The 25,109-nt window shown below is 39.6% G+C and overlaps 2 protein-coding genes across 6 annotated transcripts in view; one reads left to right on the forward strand and one right to left on the reverse strand.

Moving 5' to 3' along the window:
- The first annotated feature begins 228 nt into the window (after positions 1-228).
- On the forward strand, positions 229-1,365 carry LOC121505979 (nuclear receptor subfamily 0 group B member 1-like). The gene is made up of 2 exons (XM_041781438.1): positions 229-718; positions 1,124-1,365. Exons 1-2 carry the CDS (start codon positions 229-231, stop codon positions 1,363-1,365), a joined length of 732 nt encoding a protein of 243 aa, XP_041637372.1.
- A 15,388-nt stretch (positions 1,366-16,753) lies between these two features.
- Positions 16,754-25,109, reverse strand: part of LOC121506478 (interleukin-1 receptor accessory protein-like 1) — a 555,282-nt gene continuing 546,926 nt past the window's right edge. For all 5 annotated transcript variants that reach the window (XM_041782309.1, XM_041782312.1, XM_041782308.1 and 2 more), the window contains one exon: positions 16,754-19,173. In XM_041782309.1, the coding sequence (XP_041638243.1) occupies positions 18,446-19,173 (728 nt within the window). In that variant the 3' untranslated portion in view covers positions 16,754-18,445. The remainder of the gene's footprint in view (positions 19,174-25,109) is intronic.

The raw sequence follows: 25,109 nt of genomic DNA on the forward strand, positions 1-25,109 counted from the left end.
AAACTATGCATGTATGCTATGCTTCCTCTTTGGGGAATTTAAAAAAAGTATTAAAGATATCGAGAGAAATAGATTCATTCGTGATGGAGTTCTTTTAAAAGCTGCTGTGGCAGGTTCCCTATGCTTTTATTGTGAAACTACTGACCGGAAGTATATGTTTGGATGCATCTAAGGCGGGCTGGTTTATAAATCTAATGATAATGCTAATCACAGAGGCAGAGGAGCGTGATGTGGTCTCATCAGCACGCGGCGCGGAGCAGCATCCTCTTCAGCCTGCTCAACAGAGACTCTGAGAGTCCACGCAGACTCAAACAGCCCTGCTCCTGCTCACCCAGGACCAAACTGGTCTCCATCAGAGCTCCTCACTCAGTCTTCAAAGCAGCCTCGGAGGTGCTCGTGAAAACATTCCGGTTCGTCAAACATGTTCCGTGTTTCCGCGGTTTACCGGCGGGAGATCAGCTCCGGCTGGTGCGCAGCAGCTGGGCGCCGCTGCTGCTCCTGGGGATGGCGCAGGACTGCGTGGACTTGGACACGGTGGAGACCCAGCAGCCGAGTCTGCTGCACAAGATCCTGACACACAGCGCGAACAGGTTTCAGGAGCCGGGGGTGCCGGCGGGAGACGCGGAGGGGATCCGGATGTTCGTGGAGAGGTGCAGAGGGCTGCGGATCAGCGTCCGGGAGTACGCGCTCCTGAAGGGCGCGGTGCTGTTTAACCCGGGTAAAAGACTCCCCGGCACACTGACAACAGTCCAGAAAGTTCAGTCTTTGGTTTGTTTAGCTAAGCTGGCTAAGTTTACTTAGCAGACGAGGCGTAACTCACGTGCGTAAAAGCTCCGTCTGCTAGGGCTGGGCAATAAATCCAGTTTTTAAGATCTACGATTGAAATGTTTTCACACAAATAAGTTTGACACATTGTTTCTACACCATATTCCAATATTTAATGTGCAAGAAATGTAGACAAACTGCTGCAAAATGTCTCCGTTGTACAAATACATCACCAACTTTTGCCGGAGCAGGCAGGAAGTAAGGACTCTGTGCCAAATGTCGCCACCATATTTGTGCAACCTAGCCCAACCTGTACTGGTCTGACATAACGGTGGTTTTGTTCTGCTTCCTGGTTCAGTGGTGGAGCTGGAGTGTCGAGACTACGTCAGGGCGCTCCAGAGAGAGGCGGAGCGCGCGCTGTACGAGCACGTGAGGACGGTGCACCGGGGGAACACGACGTCCCGCTTCAAGAGGCTGCGGGCGGCGCTGGGCGTGCTGAGGTCCATGGACACGGAGGCGGTGTCGGGGCTGATCTTCAGACCCTCACTGGGCACGAGCAGCGTGGACGCACACGTGCTGACTCTGTTTTATGAGCAGTAGTCTGAGAGACGATGCTTGGAGCATGAGCTTGTTATTTAAAGTCAGATTGCTCATCGGTTTGTACGTTTTAAACTCTGCTGCTGCTGCAGGACTTTTTCTGGACACTGATCAGCCATTATAACAAATTAAAGTTTACATGAGGCTGACAATGACTTTTAAAAACGAGATCCTATTTTCCTGACTCCTCCTTTCTCCTGTTTTCTTAAACTTTCACTTCTCATTAAAGGCAAGTGTGCAGAGTTAACCTCAGTTTGAATAATGCCTGTTATTTTCTAGAGACTGAGCCAGAGACTCAAAAAAAAAACAACACATTTGTTCTTTTTTTTATTTTGGGTTGTTTATGTTTATGTCATATATTTTGGCAAGATTGTGTATTTTTATTTGCTCTCGCTATCTCCAGCTCAGCTCCTACAGTAAGTCTAAAATACACTGTTTACAAGCAAAAGTTACACTCAAGCTGTTAAGAGCCAAAAATGCCCCATTGAAACCCATTCAACATGCATGCAAACATGCATTTTAGTATTTCTGGGTGTCAATCTGGGCTTTACCTTGGAATTGATTATTTTTACAACTCTCCACCAGATGGCGCCATTTTGACCATATTTGGCATGTGGAGAAAAAACACGCTGAACATGCAAAAAAAATCTAAATGCAGAAAAATCGATGTTGCTGCTATTCATTGAAATATGTAAAATATTTACTTTTTATGTGTCAAATTGAAAATAATTCATCTTTGTTTTTTTAAATAGAAAAACATGGTGGCATCATGACTAAAGGGTTAAAATCTTTAAAATTAATGACATTGACATTGCACAGAAAATTATGACGTATAAAAATCAATGTTGCTGCTGATCACTGGCATATCCCAGCTGTAATAATTCAACTAAAAATGTCTTGTGGTATATTGAAAGTATTTTTTTTTTGTTAAAAACCTCTTAAACCCGGAGGTCCCCCAATTGGGGGACTTTGAGAGGCGCTGGCAAACAGTGTGAAATAATGGGTTTCTTGAAAGGCGCTATATAAATTCAAGATATTATTATTATTATTAATGCACTAATCACAAAAGAATATAGTGACAGCTGAACCTGGGCTACAAGACTACATAAACTTTTTTTACATGGCCCAAACACAACTCAAATCACAGCTAAATGAATTACAACATATCAAACTCCGTACAACTCCGCTGTGTCAACCCACTCGCCATATTTCCAGCTCTACCGCTACGACACTTCATGCAGAACCCACGATCGACACCTCAGATGAAAGCAGAGACTCTACAGATTCTGATGATATATGCCAAAGCAGTCTACACCAAAGTATCAGAGAGATAGAGGACAAAGAATTACAAAAACAGAAATCACTTTTCCAACTATAGAGTTGTAAAATTTCTCTTTTTCTAAAAAAAGGACATAAAAACTCCTTTACTATGACACCAAAAATATTCAAATAGACCTTGTGGTTGCAGAGATATACCCATTTTATTATGGGTATGCAATTTTCGAGCAGAAGCCTAAAAAAATAGGCTCAGGGTTCGGAAGGTTAAATCAACAAACAAGTTAGCATCACGACAAAAAACTGGCATTCAAAGGGTTAAAATCTTTAAATTATAGTTATGTAGTTACACAGTAAAAAGTACATTTTTTGCACTTAGCAGCTTTTACTTAAGAGCTTTACTCCTCTTAAAGCACATGGTAGTAAAAATGTAAAACTTTCATAATTTTATTATGTGAAATAGTCTGCAGTGTTTTTGTGCAATATAGACAGGTTTGTCAGCAGCTTTTTTTAACTGAAACACTCAACCAACTGTTTTTGTTGCTTGGAAGCAAACATGTCAATATGTTTTGATTTTTCTAGAATCATGTTAAAGTTTATGATTCTGGTACTGTTAAAAAAAACAGAGAGATATAAACTAAATATTGCCATTCAGCTAAAAAAAAAAAAAAATGTGTCCATGTGTACATCCCTACCTCAGTGGTAAAATGACACTTAAAGCTCCTTCAACACTTGACAAACAGGCATCATTATCACTGTCCTGTTGTCAGAAAAATGCCTCACAGCTTTCCCGTTTCCTTCTTGATGTTGAAAATGCTGAAGCTGAACTCAACCGCACTAAAACAGAAGTCAGTGTTGTCAATTAAAGCAGCTGTTCTGTGAGGTACCGTGTAACACACCGGTGATTTGGGCTCCGTCTCTGCTGGGACGGCTCCAGTAAATACGTCTCGGCTCACGGGGGTTTCCTTGGAGGGCTCGTTTCATTAAAAGCGTCAGGAGCCGGCGCTGAGCTCCTTCCTCTCTGCTCCCAGGTGTGCGAGGACGCCGTTACCTGGGAAATATCAGCCTGAATTAGAGTACATGAAACGATATTGCAGATAATCCCTCCTGATGTGGCGGGACACTGAGTGTTCATAATGAGAATTAACACTTGGTGCTGAATCACCTCCCATGATGCCCACTTAGACTCCAGCTTTGTTTGAGCTACAAGATGAAGTCATTCAGAGTTCTTCTAAATGATAAAAGTGCACATCAGAGGGGGTCAAAGAGGTCAAATGTTGGCACAATAAGCACAAATGTTTAACTTTTATTCAGATTTAGTGAGAAAATCAGTAGTTTGATGTGTTTATTTTGAACATGAATTTGCAATTTAAACTGAATAAGTGAGACATGCAGAGTCGTCACTACCAGATCTTTATCTTTGATGCATACTAGTAGGAATCAAACACATCAGTATGGACTCTAGTCCTTCCTTGGCACCCAGCGGACTTTGCATCAGATATGGAATCAAATCAAATCAAAGCTATCATAATTATAACTGAATTGTGAGAACGGTCATGTTTTTGGCTAAATGAGAAATATTTCACTGCTGACAGGCTGTTGTTTCCTCATAAATAAAGCCTGACTCCCTCAGAGGTTACCAAACTTTACAGAGATACCACACAGCGCAGCACTTTAACCACACTGACCGTTGGATAATGCTGAGACTTTTTTCACTGAAAGCTTTTCAATCTCTCCTCAAGGCTGCCGGCTCTCCTCTTAAAGTCTGGTAAAAGACACCAACTTCATTATTCTGCAGTGAATATGGAGAGCAGGGTCGCCATCTCTGCAACACAAATTTAAGTCTAGCTTTTAGCTCGAGCAGCTAAAGCTCATCTCTGATTACTGCAGTTTGCTTTTAGTGCAGGAAATCATGTCTCACACAGCCAGAGGGTTTAGGCATGAAATACAGACTGATGCTGTGTATATAAACACACTCTATAATAAATGTAGATATCTATGAATCTCACCCTTTAATAAGTACACTGTATTTATCTTAATAAAAATAACGTTTTTCCAGGATCAGATCAATGTACTAGATCAGGGGTGTCAAACTCAAGGCCTGGGGGCCAAATCTGGCCGGTGGTACAGTTACGCCCGGCCCACAAAATCTTATCATACTCTTATTTTAACTAGCCCTAAAATACAAGATTTCCTCCAGTATAAAAATGTAAACAGAACCTCGATGATATCAAATATCCTTCAGTCATAAAAATGTAAAATAATAATAACAAAGAGAAAATAAAATTAGACAAAAGGAAACGTGGAAAAATAATTAATTTGTGTTTTCATTTCATATTTTCAATTTTGCATGGCACAATTATGACCTCAATTGATTATTTGGGCTTTTATTTCATATTTTGAACTTTTACATTTATGATTCTGACTTTTTGTCTCATATTTTAACCTTTTCAACTTATAGTTTTAACTTTATCTAATAATTTTAGCTTTTAGTATTTATTATTTTGACTTTTTATCTAATATTTTAACCTTTTCAATTTATTATTTCAAACTTTTTATCTCATATTTTGACCATTTTCAATTTATTATTTAGATTTTTGTCTCATATTTCAACCTTTTGAACTTATGATTTGACTTTATCTCATAATTGTAGCTTTTTCAATTCATCAATTAGTCTTTCTGTCTCAAATTTTGCCGTTTCAATTTATTATTCGACTTTTTAGCTCGTATTTTAACCTTTTTATTTATTATTTGGATTTTTGTCTCATATTTCAACCTTTTCAACTTATAATTTTGACTTTATCTTACAATTTTAGCTTTTTCAATCTATTATTTTGACTTTGTGTCTCATATTTGACCTTTTCAATTTATAACTCTGGCATTTTATCTAATATTTTGACCTGTCCTTATGATGATTTTAACCTTTATCTCATATTTTGACATTTTAGGTACACCATTTTAACTTGTAAGTCATATCTTTGCCTTAAAAAACATGACTGTAACTTTCTTTTTTATATATATATATTTGCCTTTTAAAGCATTATTTTAACATCTTATTTTGTGTTTTGACCTTCCAAACTACTAAGTTTAACTTTTTATTTCAGATTTTATGCCTTGTAACTTATCATTTTGACTTCTTAAATCTCAAAATCATTTTTCATCAGTGCTAATTTTCCCCCCATAATTTATTACTGGTGAAAATGTGGTTGGCAGTTTGGTTTAATGTGGACCCTGTTAGGCCCTCAGGTCAGACCATAATTCAGAATCCGGCCCCCTCTGTGATGCTTCCCTCTCTTTTCCCTTTCTATATTTTATTTGTTAGTTTATTTTTGTGTAATTCCAAAACTACTATCTCGTTAACCGAGAATAAATTACCTTCGTATTTTCTCAAGTAAATGAAACCTTCCATTAACTGAAAAATTTTGGTATGAAAATCGGTTTTTACATTGGATCAGGTATCCTGGATCATAAATGAACGTCTGACGCCTCTAACAAAACAAACGGCTTAAAAATCGGTTCATTTTTCACTGAGTTTGGAGCGTTTTCGTGGTGGACGGACCTCTGACGTCATTGACTTGCAGCCGCGACTCCCCCCTCTGCATATGGCGCCCATGTGACGCATTCTCTCCAATGGAAGCTAGCGGCTATGTGGTAAACACACCTGACGTACTTCCGCTAATTAAGAGCGTCTCCTAAGCTAGCTGTTCCACGTGTTTTCTCTAAATAAGCAGAAAACTAGTTTAAAACTATCAAAGTCAACTCTTTAGGACAACACACTACAGGAGTAACTCTTCCTAAAGTTTTTCATAGTTGCTGAACATTAATATTTAGTCAACTTTGATGAGAAACGCCAAACTCTCCTCACAGACCAGTTTTGTTTGAGTTTAAACTGAGCGAACAGCAGAAGAAAATCATTAAACCATGAAATAAAGCGTTAGAGCTTCTTACCTGAGTTCATATTAATCCAAATAATCCACAGTATCAGAGGAAGACCCGAACTGAACTGTTGACAAAACATGTAAACATTTCACCTTACTCTACCCACAGTTCCTTGCGAACACACCTTGCGCCAAGTTTTCGTTCTTCGTTTGGTTTGACTGGCGGTCGGGACACCCGCTTAAAGGTGCAATACCGCCACCTAGCGGACTGGGTGATCAGGAGGGTAACACTGCAGGTATCTGAGTGGAGTTTCATTTTTTCTTATAAAGTAGCAAACATACTTACAAGTATTTTATCTCACATTTTGATACATCCACAAAAATGTAAACAAACTTAAACTATATGAGATGATGAAGTATGCTTATAAAATACAACTTGTATTAGCTGTGCACCAGCGCTTATTAACGCTATGAAAGTCCTAAAAACTAGATATGAAACAAAATATATTCAACACACGATATAAATGTGGTTTTCAAATTTTAAATGGATGAAGCCAAATTCTCTATAAGAAGGATTCTTCAGACACCGTTTAAACTTTTAAAAATTCAGTTTCTTTGTCATTCGACTGCTATGAATTTTATCATTTCTAACTTTCATAATTTTTAAAATATGGCTATTTTCAGCTAATTCTATGCTTTTTCAGCTACTTTTAGGCCAAATCAGCTATTTTTATGCAATTTAAAGGCTACTTTAAGCGATTTTTAGGTTATTTTCAGCTTTTTTAGGCTACTTTCAGCTATTTAGATCCTTTTTTGAGCTATTAAATGTCATTTTCAGCTACTTTTATGCCATTTCATGCTACTTTCAGCTATTTTTAGGTTATTTTCAGCTATTTCTATGCTTTTTCAGCCATTAAATACAATTTTCAGCTACTTTTAGGCCAAAATCAGCTATTTTTATGCTATTTTGAGGCTACTTTCAGCTATTTTTAGACTATTTTTAGCTTTTTCAGGCTACTTTTAGCTATTTTGATCCTTCTCTGAGCTACTGAATGCCATTTTCAGCTATTTTTATGCCATTTTATGCTATTTTTAGCTATTTTTGTGCTTTTAGCTATTTTCAGCAGTTCTTCCACAATTGAGCTCTCAGCATTCCCACACAATTTCAGCTGAAATTGCATTTTTGCACTTCATCTAGTTTAATATGTTTTTATTGCTTATGTTGTTTTTTTGTGTGCTGCATTCATGATTTAAATTATGTCTGAAATGCCATGCAGTATATTGTTGTAGATATTCTTGTCTTCAAATGAAAAAAATGATCAATTAAATTTAAAATAAAAGGTCAGATTGGACATCAGATTGCACCGTCTGCTGGTCAAAAAGAGTACTGCAGTTCATATTTATGTCTAATTAATTTAAATTGTTTAGAATTGCATTGATTTTTAGTTGTATTGCACGCTACTGTTAAATCAAAGCTTTTATAAGATGTCATATGAATACTGTATATTTCTATTTTTGGTACCTAACTGTGTTGGATTATAAATACATTAAATATATTCAAGATGAAATCCCCAAAATACATTTCCAGTTCTGAGGAAGAGCGTGTTTGCTCAAAATGCCCTAAATTCACGAGTGACATGACTGTTTCATGGCTGTAATTTAGAGTGATATCTATTTTATCTCTCCACAAAATACCTCTGCAAACTGACTTAAGCGTGGCACATTCTTCATTATAAATTCACCCAGTGTTTGGTCTGTTAGTCAGGGACTCAAATCATCAGAAATCATTGCTTGTTTGGGAGTAATAAAAGGAGCTGCATAAGTAACAGCAGCAGTTTATCTGCCGGCAGCCTTAAAGGGAAACACACAGACCTCCATTCATCACAATTATAGGCTGCGGATGGCAAAAAGATTTCATCGAGGGCAATTTAGAGTGATTTTTATCATGACTGAATGATCTACCCGTCACCTCACTTTCACCATAATGGCCCAGATTGGGTTCCTCTCTCCCAGCATGCATTGCAGGGAGTGAGTGGGAAGAGGTGCAGGGTGAAGTCCATCCAGCAGATGACAGCGTTTCTCTTAAAATTAACTGCCTTTGCCAGTTTCTCCTTAGGAGGAAGGCTGCTGCTCAGATTCAGTTTTATTTTTATAATGTGATTTCATTCATTCAGTTGAGGCGTTTGATAAGCGAGCAGCAGTTTAATCAATACCCAACCTGCATGCACAGACATGGAGACTATTGTGAAATAATGAAGCCTGAGTCGCTCTTGCAGGAAGCATAAGTAAACTGAAGGGCTTGGGAAGTGATCCATGACGTGCATCTTCCTCACACGCAGCATGCAGAGGCAATTATGTCGTCCTGCACCATGGTGAGTTCAGAATTACTCCAAAACTGGGTTAACAGCTGCCTGCATCCACACTCAGAATGCTCTCAGCTCTCACATCCCGCCACCTCTCCATGCACAGACAATTGGCCTGGTTCTTCGAGTGGAAGACATGTCACACGGGGCACAGAGCTCCCGAGTAACAAGGCCCTGTGGGACACGGAGGGGCATGGTATACCTGCCAGAGTGAGTAATACTCCTCAGCAGTGAGAGTCTCTGTGTAGGCAGGAGTGGAGGATACAAAACATCTGTGCACGTTAGCCTGATGTGCTCTTTCTGCAGCGAAATGCCTCCACTCTTCCCCCGCGTCGCATGCTTTTGTTCAGGGAGCTTATTACGCCGTGACACTGTAATGAAGTGCAAATGATTTCATTTGGGGGAAAAGTGCCAAAGCTTAGAAACCCCCACTCCTCCTCCTCTTTTCCAGAGACACACAATCACGCACCATATGGCAACATGTCAGCTGAGATGAAAACATCTGGAAGCTTTCTATGTTCACATGGGCACAGATTACTGGAATGGAGCTTCATGTTGGAGGCATGATGGGAGAAAAACGAGACATCCATGACTGAGCATCATGCTTTCTCTGCTTCTGTACAAGGTGTACCAGGATGTAGCTGCTCAGCTGCAGGAGAGGCAGTCTGACTCATCTTTATGGCTCCTTTCACCTGTGGGAAAAAATATCTATACGTTGCTGCTGCATTGTGGAGGGTTCACTCTGCTGCTCTGTGTAGTTCAAGTCTTATTGCACCAAATATATTCTAAGACACAAACAAATGAAGACATAGCATAGACATATAAGATGTTTTTTAGACAGAAACTACAATGGGATCATAAAGAGTGCAAACCTGCAACAAAAAGATGGTTAAAATTACATTATTTATACTGGAAGTTCAATCAAAACCACTCTCATAAAAAGGAAAATGAAACTGATTTACTTGGCTCTGCTCAGAATAGGCAGCCATCTTTGACTTTTCAGGTCTAAAACCACCATATAGATACATACATAGATACATTTATGACAATCCATACTGAGGGTGCATAAAGGAGGTAGCTGGGGTGGAGGAGGTTAAGCATCAGCAGCATCAATGCAAGCAGGGCTTACTGAGAAGTATTTAAATACACCGCTGTGTTGAGAGAAAGAGCAGTGATTGGCTGCAGGAGTTGGGCAGATCAGCTGGCTGTCAGCCGATCATGGCTGGGTGGTTAATCAGTATTACTGGCTACCATTACACCATGAGGTCAAAAGAACACTCAAAGCAACTCAGAGAAAATGTTATTGAAATGTTTAAGTCAGGGAATGGAAGCAAAATTTTTTCCAAGGACCTGAACGTCCCCTAGAGTTCAGTTAAATCCATCATCAAGAAATGGGAGGGATATGGCACATGTGTAAATCTGCCTAGATCAGGCCGTCCTCACAAACTGAGTGAACGTGCGAGAAGGAGACTAGTGAGAGAGGCCACCAAGACACCTATGACTTCTATGAAGGAGTTTCAAGCTTCAGCAGCTGAGATGGGAGAGACTCTGCAGACAACACCTCTTCACCAGTCAGAGCTTTATGGGACGAGAAAGCCACTGTTGGAGAAAACTCAGATTCAATTTGAACTAGAGTTCACCAAAAGGCATGTGGGAGACTCCATGATCAAGAGGAAGAAAGTTCTTTGGTCTGATGAGACCAAAATGGTGTGTTTTTGGCCAACAGATAAGACACCAAAAAGTGCACATAAGCACAAACACACCACCCCCACTTTGAAGCACAGTGGTGGCAGCATCATGCTATGGGGATGCTTCAAGGCAGCCAGCCATGGAAGGCTTGTTAAGGTAGATGGTAAAATTAATGCGCTAAAGTATAGGACAATCCTGGAGGACAATATTATTTTGTCTATTCAGAAATCATCCCCACTGTGAAGCACGGTGGTGGCAGCATCATGCTGTGGGGTCGCTTTTAGGCAGCCGGCCCTAGAAGGTTTGAATTTAATATCTATATATAACACAACCAATATATCACCTGCAAATATTGGCCATATGCACAAAAAGTTTTAGGACAGTGCCACTTCACCACTGTGAAGCACGGTGGTGGCAGCATCATGCTGTGGGGATGCTTCTCAGCAACCAACCCTGGAAGTCTTGTAAAGGTAGAGAGTAAAATAAATGACTATAAGAAAATCTTATTCAGTCTGCAGGAGAATGACAGCTTGGGAGGAGAGCATTACTTATTAGCAATACTTTCATTTGACATTGAGTTTTTCTTTGTAAAAAAAATCTAATTATGTCGACCATGATTGATTTATAAACTCATTGAAAGGTTGAACCTTCCAAGGGGGTAGGCATTTTTACAGGCACTGTATGTTTAATGTTGTTTTTTGTGGGGTTTCCTTGATGCATCTTTGCCACACTACAAGAGTGTGTTTTGCTCCTGATGCTCATATCTAGCGCTGATGTTTGATGATAGGCTGCGACGACACAACTGGGTCAAAGTCTGTCTAAGTTCATGTAGCAGGATCCGGCCTTTCCATGCGGTTCTTCTTACATCACGTCTCGCCTTCTGTGACCTTCGGTCTGCAGGGATAGCCTCCTGCTGTGAGGTGCACATGGCAGTCCACCTTCAATTCTGAAGACGTGGAAACAGTTAAAACACACTCACCTTGGAGCATTGGTCTCCTCTGTCTTGGCTCATATCTGCAACAGCACACACATGCTAGTTCTCTACATTATGAATTAATTTGACTGAACAGCCATACTTTGCATTGCATCATGTTTTTTTTTTGCACATTCAAGGCTTTCATCTTTAATTTACATTTGATGCATCTAAGAGGGAACTTTTATTTTCCTCTAATTTTCTGACTAAAGTGTGACCAACATCTCATCCTATAAGAGGAGGCTAATTAACACAATCTGGCAGCATTTTAAGATACCTCCCTGTGCGCCTTCTGTTTTTTCTTCTTCCAATACTGTTTCTTTGATCACAGCAAAAAAAGTCAGTGGCTTCACTGTGGGCTGAATGCTACGAGGCAGGAGGAGAGAAATGAAGAAGAAGAACTGTTTATGTGGCTCTCAGCAGAGAAGGAAGAAAAGATGTGACAGTTTAACTTGGCAAACTTGCCTGTCGTCGAGTATTTCCGACTGTAGAGCCTCTGAATCGTCATTTTCACTCTGCGAAACAGACAGTTTAAAGGGATCCAAGATATCATATAATACAAAAGCATTATTGTTTAGCTTCAATATTTTACGCTAAACAAGCCGGAGTCTTTCCTCAGAGATGGATTAGTGCCGCTGTTATTGTGCAGAAGTGCACTAAGGTCAAACAACAATCACAACATGGTTGTTTTTCAAGTGTTTCTCCATGCATCGACTCCCCTGATTTAGTTTTATTCTGAAATGAGGCCGGGCTGATTCAGTCGGAGTGGAATAAGGAGAAGTATTGATTGTTGTTTCAAGGTTTTTACGGGAGACGGCAGAGTTATGGCGGCTGCATCGGCTCCACGCCAGAATAACAGATCCAGGCATCGTCAGCAATCTATACGGCCGCTCCATAAACAAAGTGAGAAGGGTGGCGTTTTTCTACAAACATACTCACAGCACACACAAGACAGAGGAATCACAGTACCGTAAATGTGGTTTTATTAATAATAACAGTATCTCTTTTAATGAACATTGCAGATACATAATAGAAAATAAATCAGAAACAGGAGAGACGTCGTCTCAAGAGTCGTGAAAGTGCCTGGAATAATTCTGTGCTATATATTGTCATTGTTATTCATCATCTTCATCATCATCGACGTCACCAGGATTCATCATGAAACTAAAATGTGTCGCCCTCGATAGTTAGAAAATGTTTGTATTCACACAGCCTCCCAAAGCAGCCAAACTCCAGTGACTTTGACAGGCTTTGTGAATAATGACCACTGGTTTCATGAGTATGGCTCGATTGTCTTCATCTTTTTCTCTTTATTGTTTCTGATTATATTTACACAATGCCATATCAGAGAGCACAACAAACTCCTCCGTCTAATGTTCATACAGGGGGGAAAGGCTGAAAGCTGAGGTCAGACTACATGATCTCTTTGCCTGTTAGGATGGCCAACGTGTCAGAAAGGAGCGATTAGATCAGGCTGAAAGAGTACGCAGATTAATCAAGATGGCAGATGGTGAGAAGGGCCGGACTAAACTACAGCCAGATAAAGATCGTGTAAACATTTGTATTTGCTGCACTTTTCAGTCCTAACATTCTGATGCATGATATGATAGCTTGAGGCTCAAGCTTCCAAGCTACGCTCGCTATTTCTTGCCAACATTTCTCTTATTTTCACTGTTGTGGTTGTTCATCAACAACAGATGGAGGAGGTGAAGCTTTATGCTATAAAGGAGGAGGCTGGGGTGGAGGAGGTGAAGCTTTATGCTATAAAGGAGGAAACTTGGACGGAGGAGGAATAGCTTTATGCTTTAAAAGAGGAGGCTGGGGTGGAGGAGGTGAAGCTTTATGCTATAAAGGAGGAGGCTGGGATGGAAGAGGTGAAGCTTTATGCTATAAAGGAGGAGGCTGGGGTGGAGGAGTCGAAGCTTTATGCTATAAAGGAGGAAACTTGGACGGAGGAGGAATAGCTTTATGCTTTAAAAGAGGAGGCTGGGGTGGAGGAGGTGAAGCTTTATGCTATAAAGGAGGAGGCTGGGGTGGAGGAGTCGAAGCTTTATACTATAAAGGAGGAAACTTGGACGGAGGAGGAATAGCTTTATGCTTTAAAAGAGGAGGCTGGGGTGGAGGAGGTGAAGCTTTATGCTATAAAGGAGGAGGCTGGGGTGGAGGAGTCGAAGCTTTATACTATAAAGGAGGAAACTTGGACGGAGGAGGAATAGCTTTATGCTTTAAAAGAGGAGGCTGGGGTGGAGGAGGTGAAGCTTTATGCTATAAAGGAGGAGGCTGGGGTGGAGGAGGTGAAGCTTTATGCTATAGAGGAGGAGGCTGGGGTGGAGGAGGTGAAGCTTTATGCTATAAAGGAGGAGGCTGGGGTGGAGGAGGTGAAGCTTTATGCTATAAAGGAGGAGGCTGGGATGGAGGAGGTGAAGCTTTATGCTATAAAGGAGGAGGCTGGGGTGGAGGAAGTGAAGTTTTATGCGATAAAGAAGGTAGCTAGGGTGGAGAAAGTTAAGCAGCAGCATCAGGGATAATTAGGCTGTCAGCTGATCACAGCTGGGTGTACGACTACCGTGTCCGGCGTGAACTAACACTGAGCTCCTTTAAGACAGGGATGCTTTTGTCAGAAAGAGCTTAAATCGCAGTCCAACCCTGACGAGCCTGTAAATGTCCCATTAAGTGTATTTTATGAGCGAAAGTCTGATTTCAATCAACTTTTTTTTCAACAAGTTGCTGCAGTGCTCAGAGACAGACCTAACCTTGCTTTCTGGCAAATCAGCCTAACCGTAACCCACGTTACTCAGCTTCACCTGGAATTCTGTCGATGCAGATTGCTACCACACATTTCGTCTCCTCAGCGGACCAGCTTAGAGCCCTGCTGGTCTATAAGGTCAAATAGATGTCATGGTACAAATCCTAAGAGGCAAGAAGAACCAAACAATCTTGATTCCCTGTTGGGAAGTTTTGAAACGTCCCTGATGCCCCTATTACAGTCAATCACTTTTCAAACATATAGTCCGACCTCAGCTGATTGAGTAAAGGCCTGGTTCTTGATATTTATTGGTCAAATCTGTAACATATATATTGAAGGCTGAGAAAAATCCAGGTCTGTCCAAAGATCTTCACCCAAAGTCAAATGGAAAAGCAAAAACTGAAGATTACAAGAAGAAACAGGGCAAAAAAAACCAAAAGCATTTATTGTTTACATGTTCCACACTTTGCATATTTTATGGCACTAAACGAAACACCTCCACACGATGAGATGCTGCAGATATTTTAGTATGAGGTTAGTGTTTTTGAAAGATAATATGGCACAGCTGCAGGAGGTACGCCGGCTGCCTTCACAGGTCTGAGCGGATGTGTGAGAATAGCTCTTGTTTTGATGAGATCGTACCGGTCAGGATGGAGGAAAAGACGGGGATGGTTCCTTGTAGCTCGCTTTGGTCTAAGTTTGTCTAAGTAGCATTTCTACTATCCTGGGGTTAATTTTAATCCAAAATACTCTCTGATCAGGCTTAATCAGTATTAAAAGTGTACTTGAAAGAAAAGCTAAAAGCCTACAGGTTAGGAGGACAAATAACCCAAGATACAAGTGATATCAGCTAAAACTTTTTATATAAAAATGCCATCACTTCATCAACAAGTCAGCCATTATTTGATGTTTTTTTTTCAACAGCTAGTTCTCTTTACCAGTGTCAAATCCGGCAGCTCAGTCAGTGGCTCAGTGCTTCAAAATACAACACAGGAGGTGCCCCATTACTGTTAACCATGTCCTTTACACTGCAAACCAAATCTCAAGTGTATTTGCCAGATTTCGAGTCAATAATGAAATGTTTCCTTTTACATGTGCCGGAAGTATGTAGAAGATAAAGTCACACAGAACAGAAGTGTAACCATTGGCTTTAAAAGTTAAAAACACCTCTTCACTTTTTTAGTTTTTCTTATGTTGCAGCCTGATGCCACAGTCGGAAAAAAATTATTTTGATTCTCATTAATCTACACTCCATATCCCATCATGACAAAGTGGAAACAGATTTTTAAAAATTGTTCTATTTTCTGTTTGACACTTCAATCATGTTTCACCATTTCCTATCCATTTTTGCATTTCTGTGACCTTCTTTTTAAACTGTTCCCATTTTTCTCAATTTTAAAATGTTTCTGCACCCGTATTCTACTCTGAGCCCATTTGTTCCACTTTCAACTCATTTTTTCCATTTTTTAAACTTGTTTTTATGAGTTTATTTGGCTATTTTTACCTATTACTGCATTTTTTTCCCCCAATTGTGTCTCTTGAACCCATTTAGGACCATTTCATTTTGCCACTTTATCAACTACGTTTGACCATATTCCACCCATTATCTGCATTTCTGTATCGCATTTTTAAAATGTTTTCGCATCTGTATTCTACTTTAAACTACTTTAAACTATTTTTTGCCATATTTTAGCTTGTTTTTACAAGTTTATCTGGCTATTTTAAACCTTTTTAAAATTTCTTTCCTATAATTGCCTGTTAAACCCATTCGCTCCATTTTCACTATTCCACTTTTTAAGCACTTTTCACCATTTTCCCCCTGTTGCATTTTTGTAACCATTTTTTCCACATTTATCCAATTTTTACCTTTCTTGAACCCTTTTAACCATTGTTTGTGCTAATTTTGCCACCTTTTTTAAATATCTATTCCATCTTTTCTATTATTTTTCACAATTTAACCCTGTTTTCTATATCTGACAATTTTTGCAGCTTTTTATTTGCCACTTTTAACCCATTTATATCCTCAAATATATACAGTACTGTGCAGAAGTTTTAAGTATGTAGAGCGCTAACGGTTCTTCACAGGTCCTGATGTTCCACAACCCCGGGCTGAAGAGAGGAGGGAGGGCGGCCAGAGTCAGTGTCGACACATTTGACATGTACGTGTGTCACTCAGCAGCCAAGGTCAGGCTTAATAGCATTTCTTTTGTGCAGGCCTTTGCACCCCTGATAATAGGCACCAACAGTTTTCAGGTGCTTAGAACATACACATGACAACCAGGGGATTGTGGCAACCCTCCTACCGCCACATCTAAGTGCCACATCTACCCATAACTCTGCCCTTAAGCTGTGGTTTTTGTTCTGTTTTCATCAGATTATTTTCCCATGCCCTTGGTAATGTACAAAGACATCCAGAGCATGACCTGGGTCGTGTCAATCCTCCTTCCCGCCCAATGGGGCCCTCAGGTGGGTGTGCTCTCCATTACACGCCTTACTTCAGCCTCAAATTTCAGCCCGAACATGCCTAAAACTTCTGCACAGTACTGTACATCTAGGAAATATAAATTATGGTTATCACAGATAAACTTCATGGGGCCCCAGGTTGTCTGACCCCTTTATTCCCCCTAATGAGTGGCCTTGCCAGTCACATGACTCCATCAGAATGTTTGGCGTGTTTCACTTACGAGTTCAAATCAAGACAAAGCTGTAGTTGTTAACAGGACATCTAAAGGTCATGTGACACCTGTTCCTGCGGGTCCTTGTAGGTTAAAACAGATGTGTTTTACAGAGCTGGGGTTGCAGGGCTACCTCAGCCGTATTATTTTGAAGCCACCTACCACGCTGACGATTTGACGGCTCTGCAGCGAGACCTATCAGGCTGAACATCCTCATCAGACATCCCGCTTCATTAACGCGTGAGCGTGTTGACGAGAGGGATGCGAAACAAACAGCGACCGTCATTGGACGGCCTCGTTTGGTCCAGGTACAGTAAATGCTTCACAGCCTCCTGACATCATCGATAGCGCCGCTGCTAAATCAACAGTTAAATCAAGGAAACATGGAAAGCCCTCTGAGCCGCGACCCGTGTGGTGTTTGAAATGTCAAAACTGCTTTTTTTAAATCATGATGAAACACAAACATCTTTTAATCTTGCAATATAAGGGTAAGACATTTAGTGAATGACCTATCGATTTCTGTGAGCTGTGCAGTTCCACATAACAAAACAGTATTTTTTATTACGTAATGTCAACCCCCTCTATCAGAAACTTTATAGTTATAACGTCTCTAAGCAAATATCCCTCCGTTACAAAAATAGACTCTTCTTTTTTCATAAAATAATACACATAATTAATTTTTCGGTGATATATTCATCTGTTAAGGTAAATAGCAAGGCTGTTTTTATGTTATCATGTGAGAAACAGAGAGATGTGAAGCCTAGCACCATATTCTTCATACCCCTCTTTGCAGATTTCACTTTCCCGATTTTGGAAATCAATCTTCTCCCGCTCTCCGGACTCCTTGTTTTGCATAATCTGGTTGAGTCCAGATTCTCAACCCTTTACAGTAGCCGGCCGGAGCTGAAACTCCTGGGACGGACTCAGTCGTCTTCTGAAGGCTGGATCTTCTCCCCTCCCTGTGAAAAAACTACACCAGCCCACAAAGAAAGATAAAGGTAACAACGGTTTATCCAAAACATCTCACAGGCCATTGCTTCACTTTTTGTACAAACGGAAAGAAAAGAAACCAAAAGTCCAAACTGATGTTAAAACATAAACAAGTCCCAAACACTGATGCTACAAAGAATTAGAAAACCGTATGTACAGGACCCTGTATTCCTTGACTCTCTGGGTAAATTGTCGTCGGTGTTGGCTTGTGTTACGTGAGTTTATACAGGCATATAAAAGAGTTCTCCTTGTTTCTTTTTTTGTTCAGTTTGAATAAAAGCTCTTATTGGACCGAAACTAAACAAAATATTTGCCACCGATGTGTCCAGTGTGCCTGCCGCCCGCGTCCCTCCCCTCCCGTCCCGTCCCCGGGGGTGTTTCCTGGTGCAAATTCAACAGCAGCGAGTAACTTGAGTGCCCTTCAGCTCCGCCAGTGGCGAGTCCTCCCTGTGACGGACATCTTTAAGCTCCAGAGTCTACCCTGCACGCCTCTGTCACCAGATCACGCTGGATATACTGGTCTCTCTGGGCAGCAGTGGCAGCATAGCGTTGTTCCCGTGGGCCTCCTCCAGGCTCTGCTGCCGCGGCGACTTGGACTGCGGCCGCTGTCCGTTGATGAGCGTCATGGGGATGTTGCAGTAGGTGTGCTGGTTGCCTAAGGAGGACAGCGGCGGGAGAGTGCCGCCAGGCGGCATGTCGTAGTCGTAGCTACGGTAATAGTGTTTCTGCCTCATCTGGGTGTGGCAAGAGTTGTGGAAGGTGGAGCGTAAGTCCGGGTGTGCCGTCGCCATGGCGGTGGAGGTGGCCGCCGCCATGGAGATGGCCGAGACGGTCTGCAGCTCGCCGAAGGGGCCCTGCTCGCTGACGTCCAGCACCTGCTCATGGGAGATGCTGAGGGGCTCCATGCGCTTGAAGGGCATCTCGTAGAGCAGCTGCTTCCAGAACTTGGAGTTGAGCTTGTTGCTGGACGGCCCGCGCCACTTGATGACCGTCAGCATCTTGATGGTGTGTTTGAGGGCCTCCACTTCCTGGTAGTTCATGATGCCGCGTAGCTCGGCGCACTCGATGAGGATGACTTTGATCTCGCCCGTCACCAGCATGTTGCGCAGCCGCGTCTCCAACTCAAAGATACTCCACCCCCTCCTCACCACATAGCTGGGCGTCATTACGATGATGAGGCGCTTGCTCTGATCCACACATCGTGCAACGTCCTCGATGTAGGCTGAACACAGAGAGACAGACAAACTCGTATAAATATAAACAACTTTAACACTGTTTCAATGATTCAGAGAAATCCTGAGTCAATAAATCACACCAACTAACAAAAACTCTCTTTGCCTCAAAGCGATCACCGCCCAAACTCCTACCTTTGAGATTTAAACATCTGATTAACTTTAGAACAAAAGATAATTCTTACAGAAGACTGAAGTTCTTTAAATTAAACACAGACTGAATTATAGAACAGACACTTTTACAAGTAAATTCAGTTTTAAATCAGCATCAAAATCACATGCCCTTCATTTTATATCTTATTTAAACATTTAAAGCTTCTACAGGATTTAAAGACAAATGTGTTTACAGATTTATGGAATAAAGCAAAGAAGGGGACTGTTGGTTTTAAGATGAGGATAAACAGAAAACACTCAAAGCAACAAAAACTCTATAAGGCCAAAAATCAGTGGACAACCCGACTAATTATTCCGTTAAATCAGGGGTGTCAAACTCAAGGCTCGGGGGCCAAATCTGGCCCGTGGAACAGCTTTGCCCGGCCCGTAGGATCAGATCATATTTTATTCCAACTGGTCCACCAGTATGAGCTCTCCAGTATAAAAATGACAATTTAAACTTCATGATTTAAAATATCCTTATTAAGTCATAAAAATGGGAAAATGATATATAAAGTCAGGAATGGAGAAAAAGAAAATATTTTAATTTTTGTTTTAATTTCATGTTTTTGATTTTGCATTTCACAACTACAATGTGAATTTATGATTTTGACTTTTTATTTCATCAAACTCATAACTCTTACTTTTAATTCAATATTTTTTCAAGACAATTTAAGATTTAAAATCATATTTTGCCATTTTAAATTCATGATTCAGAATTTTATCCCTTTCTTACCTTAAAATCACATGATTGTGAATTTAAGCTTTTATTTTGACTTTTAACTCATAACTCCTACTTTTAATCCAATATTTTGCTATTTTTGACTCACATTTTAAAATTAAATTTTTAAATTTTTGCCATTTCAAACTCTTGATTCTTAATTTTATCTAATTTTTGACTTTTTATTTTGACCTTCAAAAGTCAGGATTTAAAAATTTTTCTAATTTTTTGACCTTCTAAACTCGTGAATTTGACTGCTATTTTGAATTATGACATTTCAAACTCATGATTTTGAATTTTATCTCAAATTTTGACATTATAATCTAATGAGTTTGACTTTTATCTTATATTTTGACCTTTTAAACTAATACTTTTGACTTTTATCTCATATTTTGACCTTTTAAACTAATTATTTTGACTTTATCTCATATTTTGACCGTACCAACTCTTTAGTTTTATTTTTATCTCATATTTTGACCTTATCAACTCTTGATTTTGACTTTTATCTCATATTTTGACCTTTTAAATCTCATATTTTTGACTTTTATCTCATATTTTGACATTTTAAATCTCATATTTTGGCATTTATCTCATATTTTGACCTTTTAAATCTCATATTTTTTACGTTTATCTCATATTTTGACCTTTTAAAATCTCATACTTTTGATTTTTATCTCATATTTTGACCTTTAATACTTATGATTTTGACTTTATCTCATATTTTGACCTTCAGTTTTGACCGTCATATATTTGCCTCTTTAAACATTATTTCCAGCTTTTGAGATTTTTTCCCATAATTCATCACTGGTGAAAATGAGATATCGTTGGTTAAATGTTGACCCTTAGGCTCTCAGATTAGACCTAAATTCAGAATCCGGCCCTGCTGTGATTGAGTTTGACACCCCTGAGTTTAAGGGTTCCAGTCACTTTTTGCAAGCAGATGCTGCCATCCAGTAGATATGCATGACATCTGCATGCAAAAAGACAAAGAATTATCCATAAAAATCAAACATCAAAAGTGTGGCTGTTAAAGATTCAGTTTTGACTCTGGCTTCTTCTCTTTCTTGTAAATTTAAGTGTGGTTGCCTTCAGGAGCAGCACCAGCTCAGCAGACTGTAAATTCAGAGTTAGCAAGACTCTGGGGCTTCATATAAATGGTTCCTACGGCCAAGAAGTCTCAAATCAGTGAGAGAAATGTTTGTCGTCTGCGTCTGGAGCAGAGAAAAATAAAGTGGGATAGTGGCTTGGCCTACTTTTTTTGGGATTTGGACTGGTATTGGAACTGGTCTTAGTTTCAAACATAAAGTGCATGACTTTGCCTTTGAGCTCTATTCTTTCTAATGGCCAGCAGGAGGTGATTCAAACAGATGCAGTGGAGACCTAAATTATCTGAAAGTAAATAATAGATGGTGTTTTTACATTAGTGAGCATTTTCCCTGTGAATTTATGAGCTTAACCATTTTATTTAGGTCTGTCTCAAAGCATGATGATTGTTTTGAGATGTACAGAGATGAGAAAGCAGCTTATTTTGTATTTCTGGAATATAGAAGTTGCAACTACGACAGCTTAACTAGGATAAAAGCCTTGGTCGGCTGCCAAGAAGCATTCCCACGGCATGATGCTGCCACCACTGTGCTTCATAGTGGGGATGGTGTGTTTGGCATCTTGTCTGATGGCCAAAAAGCTCTATTCTGGTCTCATCAGTCTCCCACCTGCTTTCTGGTTTATTCTAGTCCAGACTGAGTCTGAGTTTTCTTTAACAGTAGCTTTCTCTTTGCCACTCTCCCATTTAACTGGAATTGTCCAGTAATTTTTGGGCATACAGATATCAATGTGTGTCAAATGTGCACCTTAAATGATGATGTAGAATGAAATATTGTGTAGATGTCTCTAATGAGCAGCTCAGCTGGCTGGATTATAATAAATGTGATGAAGTCTTTCCCCAGGCCAGTCCTGGTGTCTGCAGGATGAAGGCAGAATGTGTAACTGTGGGTGTAGGAGCAGCTAATGCCTCCTTTTAGCCTTTCTTAGCTGAGACAAAGACAGAGTGGCTCTTCAGCAGCAGCGAGACGGGATTAACTGGGCCTCACTTCCCAATCAAAGCTTATGACCCTCTAGTGTGCGTCTGTGAAGAGAAAAGGTGGACCTATTTTTCTTCCTCCCTCTGTCAGCGCGGTCCTGAGCGTACTAGACTGAATATCCTGCAGGTCTTTAAGCAAACAAATGCCACATCTCCATCCTGCTCTCCTTATCTCGCAGATTAAACTCCTCTCCGTCGCATCATGCTCGGCTACGAGAGAGGCCTGATTAGAGGAAACTTGGACTTGAAGCTCTCTGACAAGTCAATCGCTTTGCTGCATGGTAATTCGTCACAATGCATCCCAGGAGCTACAGCTCCCCCAGTAGAATCGTCGACCGCTCAGTTTAGGTCAAGCAAAAACAAGATTTTCTTTTATTTAAGCATGAATAAAACAATCAGGAGAGGATAAATGGATACCATATAATTAGCTAATGAGCTGTAGTTTCATTTTATGTTTTGAATTGATTAAAGTGAGAGTAAATCTGCCCTCTTGGGGTGTTGTCTGCTAACACTTTATAGCTTTATAGATTAAATCCCTCCTCTCAGAGCACACAAGGTTTACAATCAAAGTGTTGCATGTGTAATAATTGATTCCAAAATCAAGTAACTCAAGGAAGAAAATCCCTGCAAGCTTTAAAGGACAATACGCAAAATTTCACAGCTGAAAAATTACATTAGCTGATACAGAACCACCATGAGACAGAGTGGAAACGCTGCATGTTACTTTACTGCAATATAAGGAACTGCTACAGGAAGCTGCTGTTCTGTTGCTGTACCTTGGCTGCTCAGTTGTGAAGGATTATGCTTATTCTCTGCTGATGACTCTGCGTATTCCACCCTAAATCCACCCCAGCTCCTGACTTTGGCTAAGGTGTGGCCCCACTAGACATATCAAAGCTGACTCGAGGCATGCTGCTCAGGTCCGACTGCTCTCTGCTTGTTTGAATTGAGGAACTTATTTAACAACAACTGCTTTTTAAGGTATTTACTGAAAAATAGGGTTATGAGCAATAATTAAGCTCCATAATTAGTGCATTATTTCCCCCTTTTAACAAACTTTAGTTAAGCCACTGGATCGTCTCCCTGCAGCCACAGTGATGTAAAATAAGTCCATCACTTTCACTTTAAAAAAAAACTTAGACAGCTCAGTGGACAAGTCACATCCTTCAACCTACAAAATAAAAGCATCACATCACTTGATCAACCTATTCTTTGAGAGGCTGCACCTTCCTGATAGGTTAGATCAGTGGTTCCCAACCTGTTTTTTTCTTAGAGTCTCCTCCTACTCATATCTAAGTAAAGCTAAGCCCCCCAGTTACCCACCTGGAAAAGTTAAAGATCAGATTTAATTGTTTTCATTGACAAAATCCCAACATGTTAGGCCTAAAGACACTTGATCTTGACTAAAGATCTATGCAACCTATAAACTACCCATAATTATGATGCTGTATCAGGGCCATTTTAGGAAAAAAAGGTTCACTAATAATAAAAGAAATAAAGATAAAAAAAGGTCACTAATAAATTAAAATAAATAAATAAATGAACAATAATAAATAAAAACAATAATGAATATTGTAATTAATTAATTAATTTTCAAATATTCAAAAAAATATATTATTATTATTATTAATATATCAAATCAAAATTCTGAAGTTTAAATGTCATCATTTTACTTTTTTTTTTTTTACTATTTTGTGTTTAATTATTACAGCCTGGGATATTCCAATGATTGGTAAAAACATTGATTTTTATGTTTTATTATTTTTGCATGTTTAGCATTTTTTCTGCATATGCCAAATACGGTCAAAATGATGCCATCTGGTGGAGAGTAGTAAAAATGATCAGTTCCAAGACAAAAGCCCAGATTGACACCCAGACATAATAAAATGCATGTTTTATGCTTTCATGGATGTGAGATAAAATATTGCAGTTCCAATGGGTTTCAAAGGTGCATTTTTGGCTCTTAAAAATTCAAGTACAACTTTTACTTGAAAATGGTGAATTTTAGACTAAAATAAAAATACACTATTTTTTTAATTCATGCCATATACATGAACCCAGCTGAAATGATCAAACAATGTAGAATGAAAAGTGCGTAAATTGCACACGACCTCCCCTTTAAAAACTGTTAGTGAGGTCTTCCTTATGGAGTCTTCACTTCAAAACAGGAAGTGAGCAGTGGAGGTTGTTTAATGGGTAAAAAACTAACGGCGTGTCTCAGCGTATTAACTTTTGTTACTAATTGGATTTTGAGCAATATTAATCCTAAAGAAAGAGAGATCTACAAGAGGAAAGGAAAATGGATGAAAGTGTTGTTAAAAAGCACAATTAACAGCAGGTCATAAAGATTCAGCTCTGTATCATCTTACAGTAACCTGAGGTCATAATAGAAAAGCATAAGTGTACAAACATCGAAAATGTAAAGCAGCATTTAGAGCTCATTTCCCATTCTAAGCAGCCTCCCACTCACATTATTCTTCTTGCAATGATTAATTAATGCCTACATAAAAACAAATAAGACTACATTTCACATTGCAGTCTCCCTCTCTCTTTAAAAAGGTGGATTATTAATAGCCGTCTTAACCCTGAGGTGCATTGCAGTATTTGTCTTGTTTTCAAAGCAGCATTTACAGTAAACATTAGATAAAAATGTAGTGAAGTGAATAAATGTTAAACATCACAGTTACATGTCGAGTAAATGAAATACAAGGTCATTTCATGAAGGTCAAATTTTTGAATATTTTGTGGCTGATAACAGTACGAATACTTTTATTCTAATCAAGCAACACAGATGATGAGTCAAGGTGTAACACTACAGCTTTAGCATGAATCTGTGCTTGGAATATAATAAAAGACACTTGGCAAAAGGATAATCCAATATTTTACATTTCAGCAGTAGCTTTTAAAACATATCTTTTTTGTATAATAATGTTAAAAAAAAAGTTATTATCTTTGGTAAACTGCTTCAGAGA

Source organism: Cheilinus undulatus, linkage group 24, assembly GCF_018320785.1.
Source record: "Cheilinus undulatus linkage group 24, ASM1832078v1, whole genome shotgun sequence".
In the NCBI taxonomy this organism is placed as follows: domain Eukaryota; kingdom Metazoa; phylum Chordata; class Actinopteri; order Labriformes; family Labridae; genus Cheilinus; species Cheilinus undulatus.

Excerpts from the sequence above, each read along its gene's own strand:
- LOC121505979 (XM_041781438.1), top strand. The coding sequence starts at position 229 with ATGTGGTCTCATCAGCACGCGGCGCGGAGCAGCATCCTCTTCAGCCTG. Across the intron at positions 719-1,123 it reads CGCGGTGCTGTTTAACCCGG|TGGTGGAGCTGGAGTGTCGA; the intron begins GTAAAAGACTCC and ends TTCCTGGTTCAG.